At 35.2% G+C, this 12,192-nt stretch overlaps 1 protein-coding gene across 2 annotated transcripts in view; it reads left to right on the plus strand.

The window, feature by feature from the left end:
* prkcba (protein kinase C, beta a) overlaps positions 1–12,192 on the plus strand; it is a 29,402-nt gene that overhangs the window by 13,756 nt on the left and 3,454 nt on the right. The window contains exons 4-17 of one of the 2 annotated variants that reach the window (XM_056263551.1): positions 1,324–1,435; positions 1,932–2,060; positions 4,550–4,706; positions 4,801–4,935; positions 5,024–5,120; positions 5,235–5,381; positions 6,075–6,248; positions 6,349–6,440; positions 6,997–7,059; positions 7,352–7,490; positions 7,570–7,650; positions 7,758–7,865; positions 7,948–8,088; positions 11,495–11,915. In XM_056263551.1, the coding sequence (XP_056119526.1) occupies positions 1,324–1,435; positions 1,932–2,060; positions 4,550–4,706; positions 4,801–4,935; positions 5,024–5,120; positions 5,235–5,381; positions 6,075–6,248; positions 6,349–6,440; positions 6,997–7,059; positions 7,352–7,490; positions 7,570–7,650; positions 7,758–7,865; positions 7,948–8,088; positions 11,495–11,650 (1,731 nt within the window). In that variant the 3' untranslated portion in view covers positions 11,651–11,915. Of the gene's footprint in view, positions 1–1,323; positions 1,436–1,931; positions 2,061–4,549; positions 4,707–4,800; positions 4,936–5,023; positions 5,121–5,234; positions 5,382–6,074; positions 6,249–6,348; positions 6,441–6,996; positions 7,060–7,351; positions 7,491–7,569; positions 7,651–7,757; positions 7,866–7,947; positions 8,089–11,494; positions 11,916–12,192 lie in introns of those variants that run through there. The other variant, XM_056263552.1, reaches the window with a different exon arrangement.

Consider the following 12,192-nt stretch of genomic DNA (forward strand, 5'->3'; position numbering starts at 1 on the left):
ATTATTTGTGTATTGGTGGTGGTATACTAAAAAATAAACATTGTCACGTGTTTATCTTTCTTCTACTCACCGATTCCTGATGGTTAGAGGACAGTTACTTGAGTCGTCCCCTGTCGTTTCAAAGAATAGTACAACGGCGAGCGCGTCAAGTATAAACGCCTCGACCGTTTGGAGAGGTGCGCGCGCTGTCTGTGGAGACTCGCGCTGCGGAGGCAGGCGAAAGTATAAACAAGGCTTCCGTCTCCTCGCGAGTTCAGATATACTGAAATACGTCCACACCGCAGACATGTTGCTTCAGACAAGCACGTGCAGGTCGCGGTTTCTGTTTGCGTCATCACAACATTTCGGCCGTATTGTTTCGGTGATAAAAGTCTTTCTTCAAGAGATTGTCTTGACCGGGACCACAGCCCTAAATGCATTGAAGCAACTGCCATGTGATTGGTTGATTAGATAATTGCATTAATGAGAAATTGAACAGGTGTTCCATAATAATCCTTTAGGTGAGTGCGCTGCATTTGGCCCTTTGCTAAGCTCTATCCATTTTTCTGTCCATATTTCTTGCAATTGTTTTTTAAATCAAAGTCCATAGTCGAGAAGACTTTATTGGAAAGGAATTACAACTGATAACATTAGTGCAGGGTTATCAGTAAACTAAAACTAGAACCGTAAAAAACATCAAGTAAAACATTCCTTGAAAATTAATTATTTCGTTTCAGCTAGTTATTTTTCATTTAGTTTAACTTGATGTACTAAAATAACTAAGTAACCCTGAAATAAAATATATTAAAAACTATTTAGACATACTTAAAAAAAACTGAAACATAAAAATGAAAAATGAAAAAAAAACTGCAAAATTACTAAATCTTCAACCATAATTAAAATGATAACAGAAAATATATAAATGAAAACTTGTTCAAAATATCAATAAAAACTATAATATTATATCAATGTAATTAAAATAACACTGCATTATTGTAGGTGAACAGATCTGTTTCTAATGTATTTGCTATGATATGATGAATTCCAATAACTAACATTAATCACTGTGTAATTTAAATGATGTTAAGACAACATTAGAGCAGCTGTAGCTGTTCCTTCTGATTTTCTACATGTTCAATTGGAAATAAGTGTGTGTGTGTGTGCGCGCGTGTGTGTGTATTTTTGTTTTCTTATTTTAATTGTTATTTATTGATTTAACTAAATATCACAAAATGTAGCTTTGCTTTGCTTCTGAATTATTGTTGTAACCTGAGGTTTAGTAATACTGTCCTGTTGAGGTAGTTTCTTACTTTAATAAGAAAGTATTGTGTGTTTATGTCACAGGACCCTCGCAGTAAGCATAAATTCAAGGTACACACATACTCCAGCCCCACATTCTGTGACCACTGTGGATCTCTACTGTACGGGCTCATACACCAGGGGATGAAATGTGACAGTGAGTCTAAACCTACACACACACACACACACACACACTCACTGAACCAACAGTGTGTTGGTTCACAATGAAACCCCTCATACAGTGACCTCTGCTGGTTGTGATGATGCATTATGATACACTGTTTGATCTACTCTGTTGGAAGAGATAAACTTATTTTTATTTTTATTTAAATATTTTGTTCTTTAATATTTCATATGTTTAAATAATTGTATGTGTGGTTCACATGTAAATACAGCTGTTTATTAAGTATTCTGTATTTATTTTTGCTAGTGTGGGTGTGACTCTGTGTGTGTGTGTGTGTGTGTGTGTGTGTGTGTGTGTGTGTGTGTGTGTGTGTGTGTGTGTGTGTGTGTGTGTGTGTGTGGGTGGGTGGGTGTGTCCTGGTGTCTGCTGTGTTTGTGTGGGCATTTCTTAGTAAGTAGTGAGTGAGAAGTATTGAGTGAAAACCTACACGTGTAATGCTGTCAATCTAATTATGTGTGGTTTTCTGCAGCTTGTATGATGAATATTCATAAACGATGTGTGGAAAATGTTCCCAGTCTGTGTGGAACAGACCACACCGAGAGGAGAGGACGGCTGCATATCAGTGCTAGTATCACAAATTTAGTTCTCACCGTGACCAGTAAGTTCTCACACACACACACACACACACACACACACAGTTTTTATACATATGTTATTAATGTTATTAAAATCAGATAATTTAGCAATTCACAACACCCCCTGCAAAAACCCAGAACACTGTAACATCTAAAAATTACCCTAGTAACCACATAGCACACATAGTAACCACTCAGAACACATTAGCAATCGCATAGCAATGTCCTGGCAACCAGATCAGCCACATAGCAATGTCTTGGTTTGCTGGTTTTAGCTGGTCTCTTGGCCTGGTCAGGCTGGTCTATACAATATCCTTCAAAAGTTTAATACTTAATTGATAGAATTTAATACTTCATTAAATCATCAAGGACGCATTAAATTTACCAAAAGTGACATTAAATACATTTATAATGTTACAAAAGATTTCCATTTCAAATAAATGCTGTTCTTTTGAACTTGGTATTCATTACAGTATCCTGAATAAAATGTTTAAGGTTTCCACAAAATATTAAGGGGCGAAAGTTGTTTTCAACAATGATAATAGTAAGAAATGTTCCTTGATCACCAAATCAGCATATTAGAATGATTTCTGAAAAATCATGTGTCACTGAAGACGGGACTGAAGTAATGGCTTTGCCATCACAGGAATTAAAAAGGAGTTTTGACCACTTTTCAGATGCTCAGGCTAATCTAGCTGAACTCAAGTCTGTTCAGTTGAGGACCAGCTAAAACCAATTTAAAGCAGCTTGACCAGCAAAAATAACACTTTTGGTTTGGTAACCGATTGGTTGATCTGATTGGTTGTCTAGGTTTATAACCCCAGACACTACAAAATAGTATTTTAGGTCGCACTACCTGTGTGTGGATATTTGGTCCTGGCATGGATAAAGAGTTTATTGTTTTAGAGTTAACCCTTTACAATAAGGTCCCATTAGTTAATGCATTAACTAACAATGAGCAATACATTTGTCTCAGTATTTGTCCATCTTTGTTAAAGGGGTTTTATAATGTTTCCTGGGTGCACTTATAATGTTTGTATGATTTTTACATAAATAAATAAAAATATTTAGAAATAAAAGATATTTGTCCTACCCTGATTTGGCCCCTCTAATTTGAACGCTCTGTTTGAAGGGGAGTGTCTTCTGTGAGACTTCAGTGTTACTACCACTGCTGTGATTGGCTGACATCTGTGCAAATGAAATAGACAAGTATTACATGTGGAAAACTTTACGCACGTTTTTACTATTACAGTTCTCAAGGTTTACTAATCGTGTTATAGCGTGGCATGAAAGGTTGCACATTCCACATTGAGTCGTTATCTGGGCTCGTTACTATAAAAGCTGCTTTTGGACTAACACGGACGTTTTCAGGTCTGAAACTTACAGGATATTCTTATAGTGTGATGACCTCGTATATGTCAAAAGCTCAAGGACAATTGTATTTCCCAGTTCATGACCCTTTAACGTTAGTTCATAAAAACACAACTGTTCATTGTTAGTTCATGTCATGTTCATGTTAGATTTTAATGTATTGATAATGTAAATGTTGAAATTAACATGAGCTAAGATTAATAAATGCTTTTTTAGAAGTATTTTTTATTGTTCATATAAACTAATGTAATTAACACGTGTTTACAAATGGACCTTATTGTATAGTGTTACTGGTCATTTGTGCTTCTTTTTTTTATTGGTCAGTTGCTTTTCCAAACAAATGCTCTGATGATAATTTACTCATCTTTATGGACTGAGGTTACTGAGGAAGGGCTTTGTTCAGAAACTAGAAAACCCACAGCTGTGCTGGTTTTGAATATGGAATGTTATAAGCAAATATGGTCAGTGCTGTTGTGGCTTATGTGATATATTAGCTGGGCAGAAAGCAAACTGCTTTACTAGCTTGAACTTACAGACAAGCATGCAAATCAGTAGAACAAGAGAAGAGAATGGAATGTAAATGTTGCAAAAATGGTGAAGTGTGAATGTTTTTAGCTTGGCTAAAGATGATTTCTAGATTCTCGATTAAAAAAAAAAAAAAAAAAAAAAACTCAGCAACAAAGTGTTCTAAACGAGTCTGTGTTTTTCTAAGCTCTTTTTGCCTTGGGCAGAAACAGCATCCTCTGGAAACATGAGATCAATCCGCCAACGATCGCCCCACATCCCATTCACTGCAGCTCACTCATCCATCAGCTCTCTAGAGCTACATTTAGAGGGCTGTGTATATAGATAGCTGAAGTTTCATACAATTTGCCTATTATTTATAGCATTCTTACAGATTCTTGAGTGCCAAAAGGTTGAAATTCTTATAATATAATCCTAGCAACTAACTTGTACACCATGGCAACTGCCTGGCACAGCCTGATCAAACAAAAAACCTTAGCAAAAAATTGAGATAATGCTGAATTGAATGAGATGAAATCTAATTTAGATCAAATGGAGTTATAAGGTTTCCGAAGACATAATAATGCTTTAAAGTCCTCCATTCATTGGTTTTGACATTGTGTATTTTAATTTATAGTCAAGGAGGCTCGTAACTTGGTGCCAATGGATCCAAATGGACTATCAGATCCATACGTGAAGCTTAAGTTAATTCCAGACCCAAAGAGCGAGAGCAAGCAGAAGACCAAAACCATCAAGTGCTCCCTCAATCCTACCTGGGATGAACACTTCAGCTTGTGAGTGAAAAATAAACCAATCTGCAATGCAGTTGTGTGGATGTGGATGTTTTACATGTGTGCAATGTCTCTTTCCATCTTCATGCCACCATAGTAACCTCAAAGATACAGATAAAGACAGGCGTTTGTCAGTGGAGGTGTGGGATTGGGATCTGACCAGCAGGAATGACTTCATGGGGGCCATGTCTTTTGGCATCTCCGAGCTGCAGAAACAAGGTGTCGATGGATGGTAAGCACTACCATGATGGGATACACCTGCACATCAGACCTCAGTGCTCGAGGTTTGAGAGCATCGTTTTGATCTGTTTGGATTGTAGGTTTAAGTGTCTGGGCCAAGAGGAAGGGGAATATTTCAATGTTCCAGTTCCACCAGATGGAGAGGAGGGCAATGAAGAACTGAGGCAGAAATTTGAGGTGAAATCCAACTTCGACACATTTTTATTTTATTTTTTACAATTAGCTTTCCTCCCTTTCTGACAATATTCTGAACATTTTTGTGTGTTTTTTTTCTTCTTCCAAAAACTCCAGAGAGCCAAGATCGGCCCTGGCACTAAGAATATAGATGGCTCTTCAAAGAATGATATCTCCAAATATGATGCCAATGGCAACCAAGACCGCATGAAGCTCACAGACTTCAACTTCATCATGGTGCTGGGCAAAGGCAGCTTTGGCAAGGTAGCACACACTATTGTTTATCTTTTTCTTTTTCTTTTTAAGAAATGAATACTTTTATTCAGCAAGGACATATTCAATTATTTAAAAGTGGCAATACAGTCAATATTTCTGAAGGATCATGTGACTCTGAAGACTGGAGTAATGATGCTGAAAATTCAGCTTTGCCATTAGAGGAATAAATGACATTTAAAAATATATTTAAATAGAAAACGCTTATTCTTATTTGTAATATTATTTTACAGTATACTAAGTAACGTATATAAGGAGGACACTGTTAAATAAAATGTTACCAAAAAATCTTACAAACCCCAAACCTTTGAATGGTAGTGTATGTTTAGTATTTATAAAAGGATTTAAAAGTCTGTTCTTTTTCAAGACTTGTTGAATAGTCAGAAAAGTATAAGGGAAAAAAACTATTAAAAACACAACATTGTACCCCATACTTATCAGTGAATAATTTAAAGAGACCCTTTTAACAGCAAATTTATTTATAAATGAAATACATATGGGGCGTTTAACAAAAAAACATGTAATTTTATAGGCTTCATATTATGTTATTTAACTCTCATCATGTCAATTATACATAATTATACTCAATATTTACACATTTATTTTACATTGAAATTAAACTATCAATTAATAATGCTATTATTTGAATATCTATCGCAGTATTCATGCTCTGTCGTTCTCCAGGTGATGCTTGCCGAGCGTAAAGGCTCAGATGAGCTGTACGCAGTGAAGATCTTGAAGAAGGACGTGGTCATTCAGGATGATGATGTGGAATGCACTATGGTGGAGAAGAGAGTTCTCGCTCTCTCTGGCAAACCGCCCTTCCTCACCCATCTCCACTCCTGCTTTCAGACCATGGTAAACATCACACACAGAGAACAGATTCACATACACATGACAAACACAATGATCTCCTACTCAATTGTGTTGTTGTTGTTGTTGTTGTTGTTGTTTGTAGGACCGCCTTTACTTCGTGATGGAGTATATCAATGGTGGAGATTTGATGTATCAGATACAACAAGTGGGAAAATTTAAGGAACCCCATGCTGTGTATGTATTTACTCCCAAACACACAAAACTCTTAAATAATGACAAAATTAATGAGATAATTATTCATTTGATTATTTATTAAACAAAGTAGTATTTTTAAGACTGCTTTATAGTTAAGAATTTAATGGCTTCTGACAATTCAGCTTTTGCCATCACAGGAATAAATTACATTTTAAAATATATTATAATTGAAAAAGTTATTTTTAATGGCAATATTGTTTCACAATATTATTATTTTTACTGTATTTTTGATCAAATAAATGCAGCCTTGATGAGCAGAGAGACTTCTTTCAAAAGCATAAAAATCACACCAACCCCAACCTTTTAGTTTAGTGTGTATTTTAAAATATATATTGTGAAATATTTTATAATATTTAAAAGTATTTAAAGTTCAAGCCATTCCATAAAAGCAATCATTATAGTCATTGATTTGTGGTGTGTCTAATTTTGAATATGAATGTTTATGCTAACCAACAAAACTACTGTTTTTTAGATTTATTCCTACATTAGATCAGTATTTTAACTGGTTTTAATTTTATTTTTTGTTTACCATCAGGTTCTATGCTGCAGAGATTGCCTTCGGCTTGTTCTTTCTTCATTCTAAGGGCATTATTTACAGGTGACATGTTTGTTGTTTGAACGGGGGGGGGTTGGGGGGGGGGTTGAACGGTGAAAGTAAGCATAAAAGTTAATTGCAGAATTGCAATGCATTATTTTTTTTGTCAATATACCACTGTTGTGCAAATTGTCTTTTTTTTAAATTAAATTATGAATAGAACCAAAATAATGGAATCAAATATCATGATGCATTGCATTGTTATTAAAGAACTGTAATCAAATTGTTGTGATAGCAAATAATTACTAATATATGTGTGTATGTGAACTGTTTTTTGTGCCCTGGGTTTGTGTAGAGATCTGAAGCTGGATAATGTGATGTTGGATGCTGAAGGCCACATTAAGATAGCTGATTTTGGCATGTGCAAAGAGAACATGTTTGATGGGACCACAACCAAAACCTTCTGTGGCACTCCAGACTACATTGCCCCAGAGGTGTGTATGAATATATGAGTGTATTGTGTGAATTACAGCGAGTGTACACCAGGCATATAAATGCTCTTCTGTGTAACAGATCATAGCATATCAACCGTATGGGAAGTCTGTTGACTGGTGGGCTTATGGAGTTCTCCTGTATGAAATGCTGGCGGGACAGGTAAACTAATGCTACGTTCATTCTGGGTCTAAATTCCGATCGGATGAGCCATTTTTAAAAGAAATTGTGATAGATACAGTGATGCCAATGTTTTTCCACTCCTTTAGCCCCCTTTTGATGGTGAGGATGAAGATGAGCTATTCCAGTCCATCATGGAGCATCATGTATCTTACCCGAAATCCATGTCAAAAGAAGCAGTGGCCATATGCAAGGGGGTAGGCGACACACACAAGCACATGCTTTATACATTTTGTTCTATGCTTGGATACACTGACAGACATTCTGACATGTTTGTAGCTGATGACCAAGCACCCAGGGAAGCGTCTGGGTTGTGGACCGGAGGGAGAACGAGACATTAAGGAACACGCTTTCTTCCGCTACATGGACTGGGAAAAGCTGCAAAATAAAGAAGTTCAACCCCCCTTCAAACCCAAAGCAGTAAGTGATAATGCAGCTGTGCGTGTGCATGTGTGTGTTTGGTTACATTTTATTTCGATAGTCCACTTTAGACATTCTACTAACTTTTTAATTTTTAGTAGACTGTCTGCTCAATATCTGCTAAAGGCCGGGACACACTAAGTACGTGGGGAAACGTTACTTAGTTTTTCTGTTGTGTTCTGCACAGTTGGCTGTAGTCAGACGCCATCTGGGTTTTTTTTAGCATATTGAATCTCCGTTGGGCGAACTCTGATTGGCTGTTCAGCTTAGCGAACGAGTCAGTGCACGAGAATAAAAGCGAAATTGATGAAAGCGAGCTAAGAAGTTAAGACGGTACTGACAGAATGCTTATAATTTTACGTCATCCTGCATGAGCTTTCGAATGCACAAATATTTTTATAATAACATGAGCCTTCTGGAATCAAGAAAGTGATCAACGTGATTGATATTCAAAATTGTAAGCAAGCGCTGCTTTGTTTACGGTTTGTATGTTTGCAGTCCTAGTTTTGGTTTCCCTTTTTGAATGATGAAAATAGACTATTGATGCCTGCTGATACAGACAGATATTTACTTACACGCAGGCGAAGAGTTGACAGTTGCCTTTAGTCCTTTTGGTGTGTGTTCAAGCACAGCTTTTTGGCCGAGAGGCGGCAACACAGTCGGCTTTCGTCTCCGCTAGTTCTTTGACGTCGGCTTGGTGTGTCCCAGGCTTAACACTGTATTTTGATGGTCCCCAAAAGACACTCTACTGACTATAAGTAGCTTTGCAGGTACATGTCAACTTATTCTACTAACCCTAACCTAAAAGTGTAATAATACTCTAATGAGAGTTAGTTGACATGTAGTTGCAAATTAATGAGAGTTTGTCTACATGTAGTTGCAAAGTTACTAGTAGTAGAATGTCTAAAGTGGACCATCTAAATAGTGTAATTTTGTTTATAACAGGAGTGTGCATTGCAGCACATGTGGTAATAAAGTACAATGGCAACCTTTTTACACTTCTCTATCTCCTAGTACACTGTATTTTAGCATATATCTGTTATTTAAGTGCCTAATTTTCAGAGAAGTGCATTGTGGCCAAGATGATGTGGTTCCAACTGTCTCAGTGCAGGAAGTAAAGCGTCACAGTTCATGCTCTGCTGTTAAACCGCAAAGATTATGTGAACACTAATATGTGAAGGTTTGCTTTCAGATTCAGATGCACGAATGTTGTAGAAAACATTAATGCATTTTTGAGCATTTTAAGACTTTAAGCATTTTGACTGTGCAGATTTTATGGGTTTCCAGTGTTGTTTAGTGTGGTCTGACACAGGATGTGGAAATACAGTGACCCCAAAACATATTTGGACGCCTAAACCACACGAAAATGTATGAATGGCATTTATTTTAAGGAAGTATAGCACACTTTAAGAAGAACATTTCATAAAAAATAAGTTATTAATGATAAAACAACAGCTGATTTGGCTGAACAATGTGCAAGCGATTAATGGTAATCCATTGCTTATATATATATATATATTAGGGCTGTCAAATGATTAATCGTGATTAATCACATCCAAAATAAACGTTTTTTTTACATAATATATGTGGGTGCACTGTCTATCATTATTTTATATATATAAATACACACACATGCTTGTATATATTTAAGAAATATTTTCATGTATATACTGTATATAGATTTATATCTAATTTATATTATATATAAATATAAATATTTTATATATAAATAATATATTTTTCTTAAATATACATGCATGTGTGTGTATTTATATATATATATACAAAATAATTATACACAGTGCACCCACATATATTATGTTAAAAAAACTTTTATTTTGGATGTGATTAATCGTGATTAATCATTTGACAGCCCTAATATATATATATATATATATATATATATATATATATATATATATACACATACACACACACTACTGTTCGGTAAGATTTTTTAATGCTTGTGAAAGAAATGTCTTATGCTCACCAAGGCAGCATTTATTTGCTAAAAAAAAAAAAAAGTAATAGTGTGAATTATTCAAATTTAAAATAACTGTTTTCAATTTGAATATATTTTAAAATATAACTTATTCCTGTGATGGCAAAGCTGAATTTCCAGCATTACTCCAGTCTTCAGTGTCACATGATTCTTCAGAAATCATTCTAATATGCTGATTTGCTGCTCAAGAAACATTTATTATTATGATGAATGTTGAAAATAGTTGTGCTGCTTCATATTTTTGTGGAAACAGGGATACCATTTTTTTTCAGGATTATTTGATGAATAAAAAATTCAATGAATAGTATTTATTTGAAATGGAAAACTTTTGTAACAATGTCACTTTTGATCAATTTGATGAATCCTTGTTGTATATAACGGTATTTATTTTATTTATTGATGGTAAAAAATCGTACTGACCCAAATCTTTTGTACGGTTTATATATGCAATTTTATATTTTAAATGAAGTTTAGTTCTAATAATTAAAGTGACAATAATGCTAAAGTAATTGCCTATGTTTTATTTTTAAGCGTATCTTGTATGAGTGTATCCATGGCAACTAGGCATTTAAAATCATGTCGTACATGTCGTACATGTTAAGAGAGTTTAAGAGATTTTCCAGATCATTACTAAACACCTGCTCTTATTTGTTACCAAATGCTTTTAATAGAAATTGCATTATGAGTATTTTATGTTTCATTTGATTATTTTCACTTCTTTGTGATGAGTCTTTGTGTATAGATGATCATATAACAGTGCTGCCAGAGTCAGGTTAATGTTAGATAATAAGTGTATATGTCTAATAATGCATTGGACTGTGGGCTGATTGGCCAGTTTAGTAAGCCCTGCCCCAGTTCAGAATAAACATTGAACTATTTCATTAAAATGATTTCATCCATTCACAGGTAAGTGATTTGGATACAGATACCTTATTATTTTCTCACTATCCCTCTTCACTCACATCTTTTGCAATACTTGGAATTGTCCAATTCCACGGATCACATTTTTCTGAATGCTGCCCCTTCATCAGCTGAAAACAAAATCTTGCTTTAACATGTGCTGACTTAAGTAAAATAATTCGCAGCATCAGAAATATGTTTCCACCACAGAAAATGATGTGCATGAAATGTTTTGCAGGAAGGTGATTGTAATCCTAATATATTTTAGTTATGCAATACAGATATGTGCTCATCATTTTCTATCATTACACATTCCCTCAATTAAGACTGTTAGTACAGAAGTAGCGTTGTTGTTATTATTACCACACTTTTGGATGGATTTTTTTCCCATTTCTTTTTTTCCCGCACTTGAGGCTTCCATTTGTCATGAATTCCTCATTTGGTTGCTCATGCCGTATCATCATTTTCCCATCCCATATCTCTCTTCTCTCGTCTTCTCCACAGTGCGGTCGAGACGCAGAGAACTTTGATCGTTTTTTCACCCGCCATCCTCCCGTCCTGACCCCTCCTGACCAAGAAGTGATTCAAAACCTGGACCAAGAAGAATTTCAGGGCTTCTCGTACATTAATCCAAGTTTTGCATCTGTGAAATCCAAGTAGCCAGTTTTAGCCAAGCACAATATAGGGACCAATGAGATTACAAATCTTGAAATTACATAGTTTGAATGAGCCAATGAGAGAGTTCAACCAGATTGATGGAGGTAATTTCAATCTATATTTGTTATTATTTCTTGTTTGAATCAAAGGATCAGGAGAGAGACTGACTAACTTTGTAAATCAACTTATAATGAGTGAGTGTGTGCGAGATTTTGACTATTTGATGCTTGTATATCATGGACTGTAGTGTTACGGGTCTCAAAAAACTGTCCAAAAAGTGTCCACGTCCCATTTCATGGTTTTGATTTTCCCAAAATCAATATATTTTGCAAAAAGAAATGAGCCTGTTTTGGGAGCATAATGATTTTTTTTTTTTTTTTTTTTCATTATGATGAGAATCAAACAAATAACATGCTTAATTGTGATGAGAACGTCACAATGCAAAAAAAAAAAAGTTTTAAAATTAGGTTTAATTTTCTTTATCCTTGCAGAGCCCTGCACATAAAATGCGGGGAGAAAAAAAAATATGCACATTGTGGCCACGG

Source organism: Rhinichthys klamathensis, unplaced genomic scaffold (assembly GCF_029890125.1).
Source record: "Rhinichthys klamathensis goyatoka isolate OS25496 unplaced genomic scaffold, OSU_Roscu_1.1 h1tg000208l_1, whole genome shotgun sequence".
NCBI lineage: Eukaryota > Metazoa > Chordata > Actinopteri > Cypriniformes > Leuciscidae > Rhinichthys > Rhinichthys klamathensis.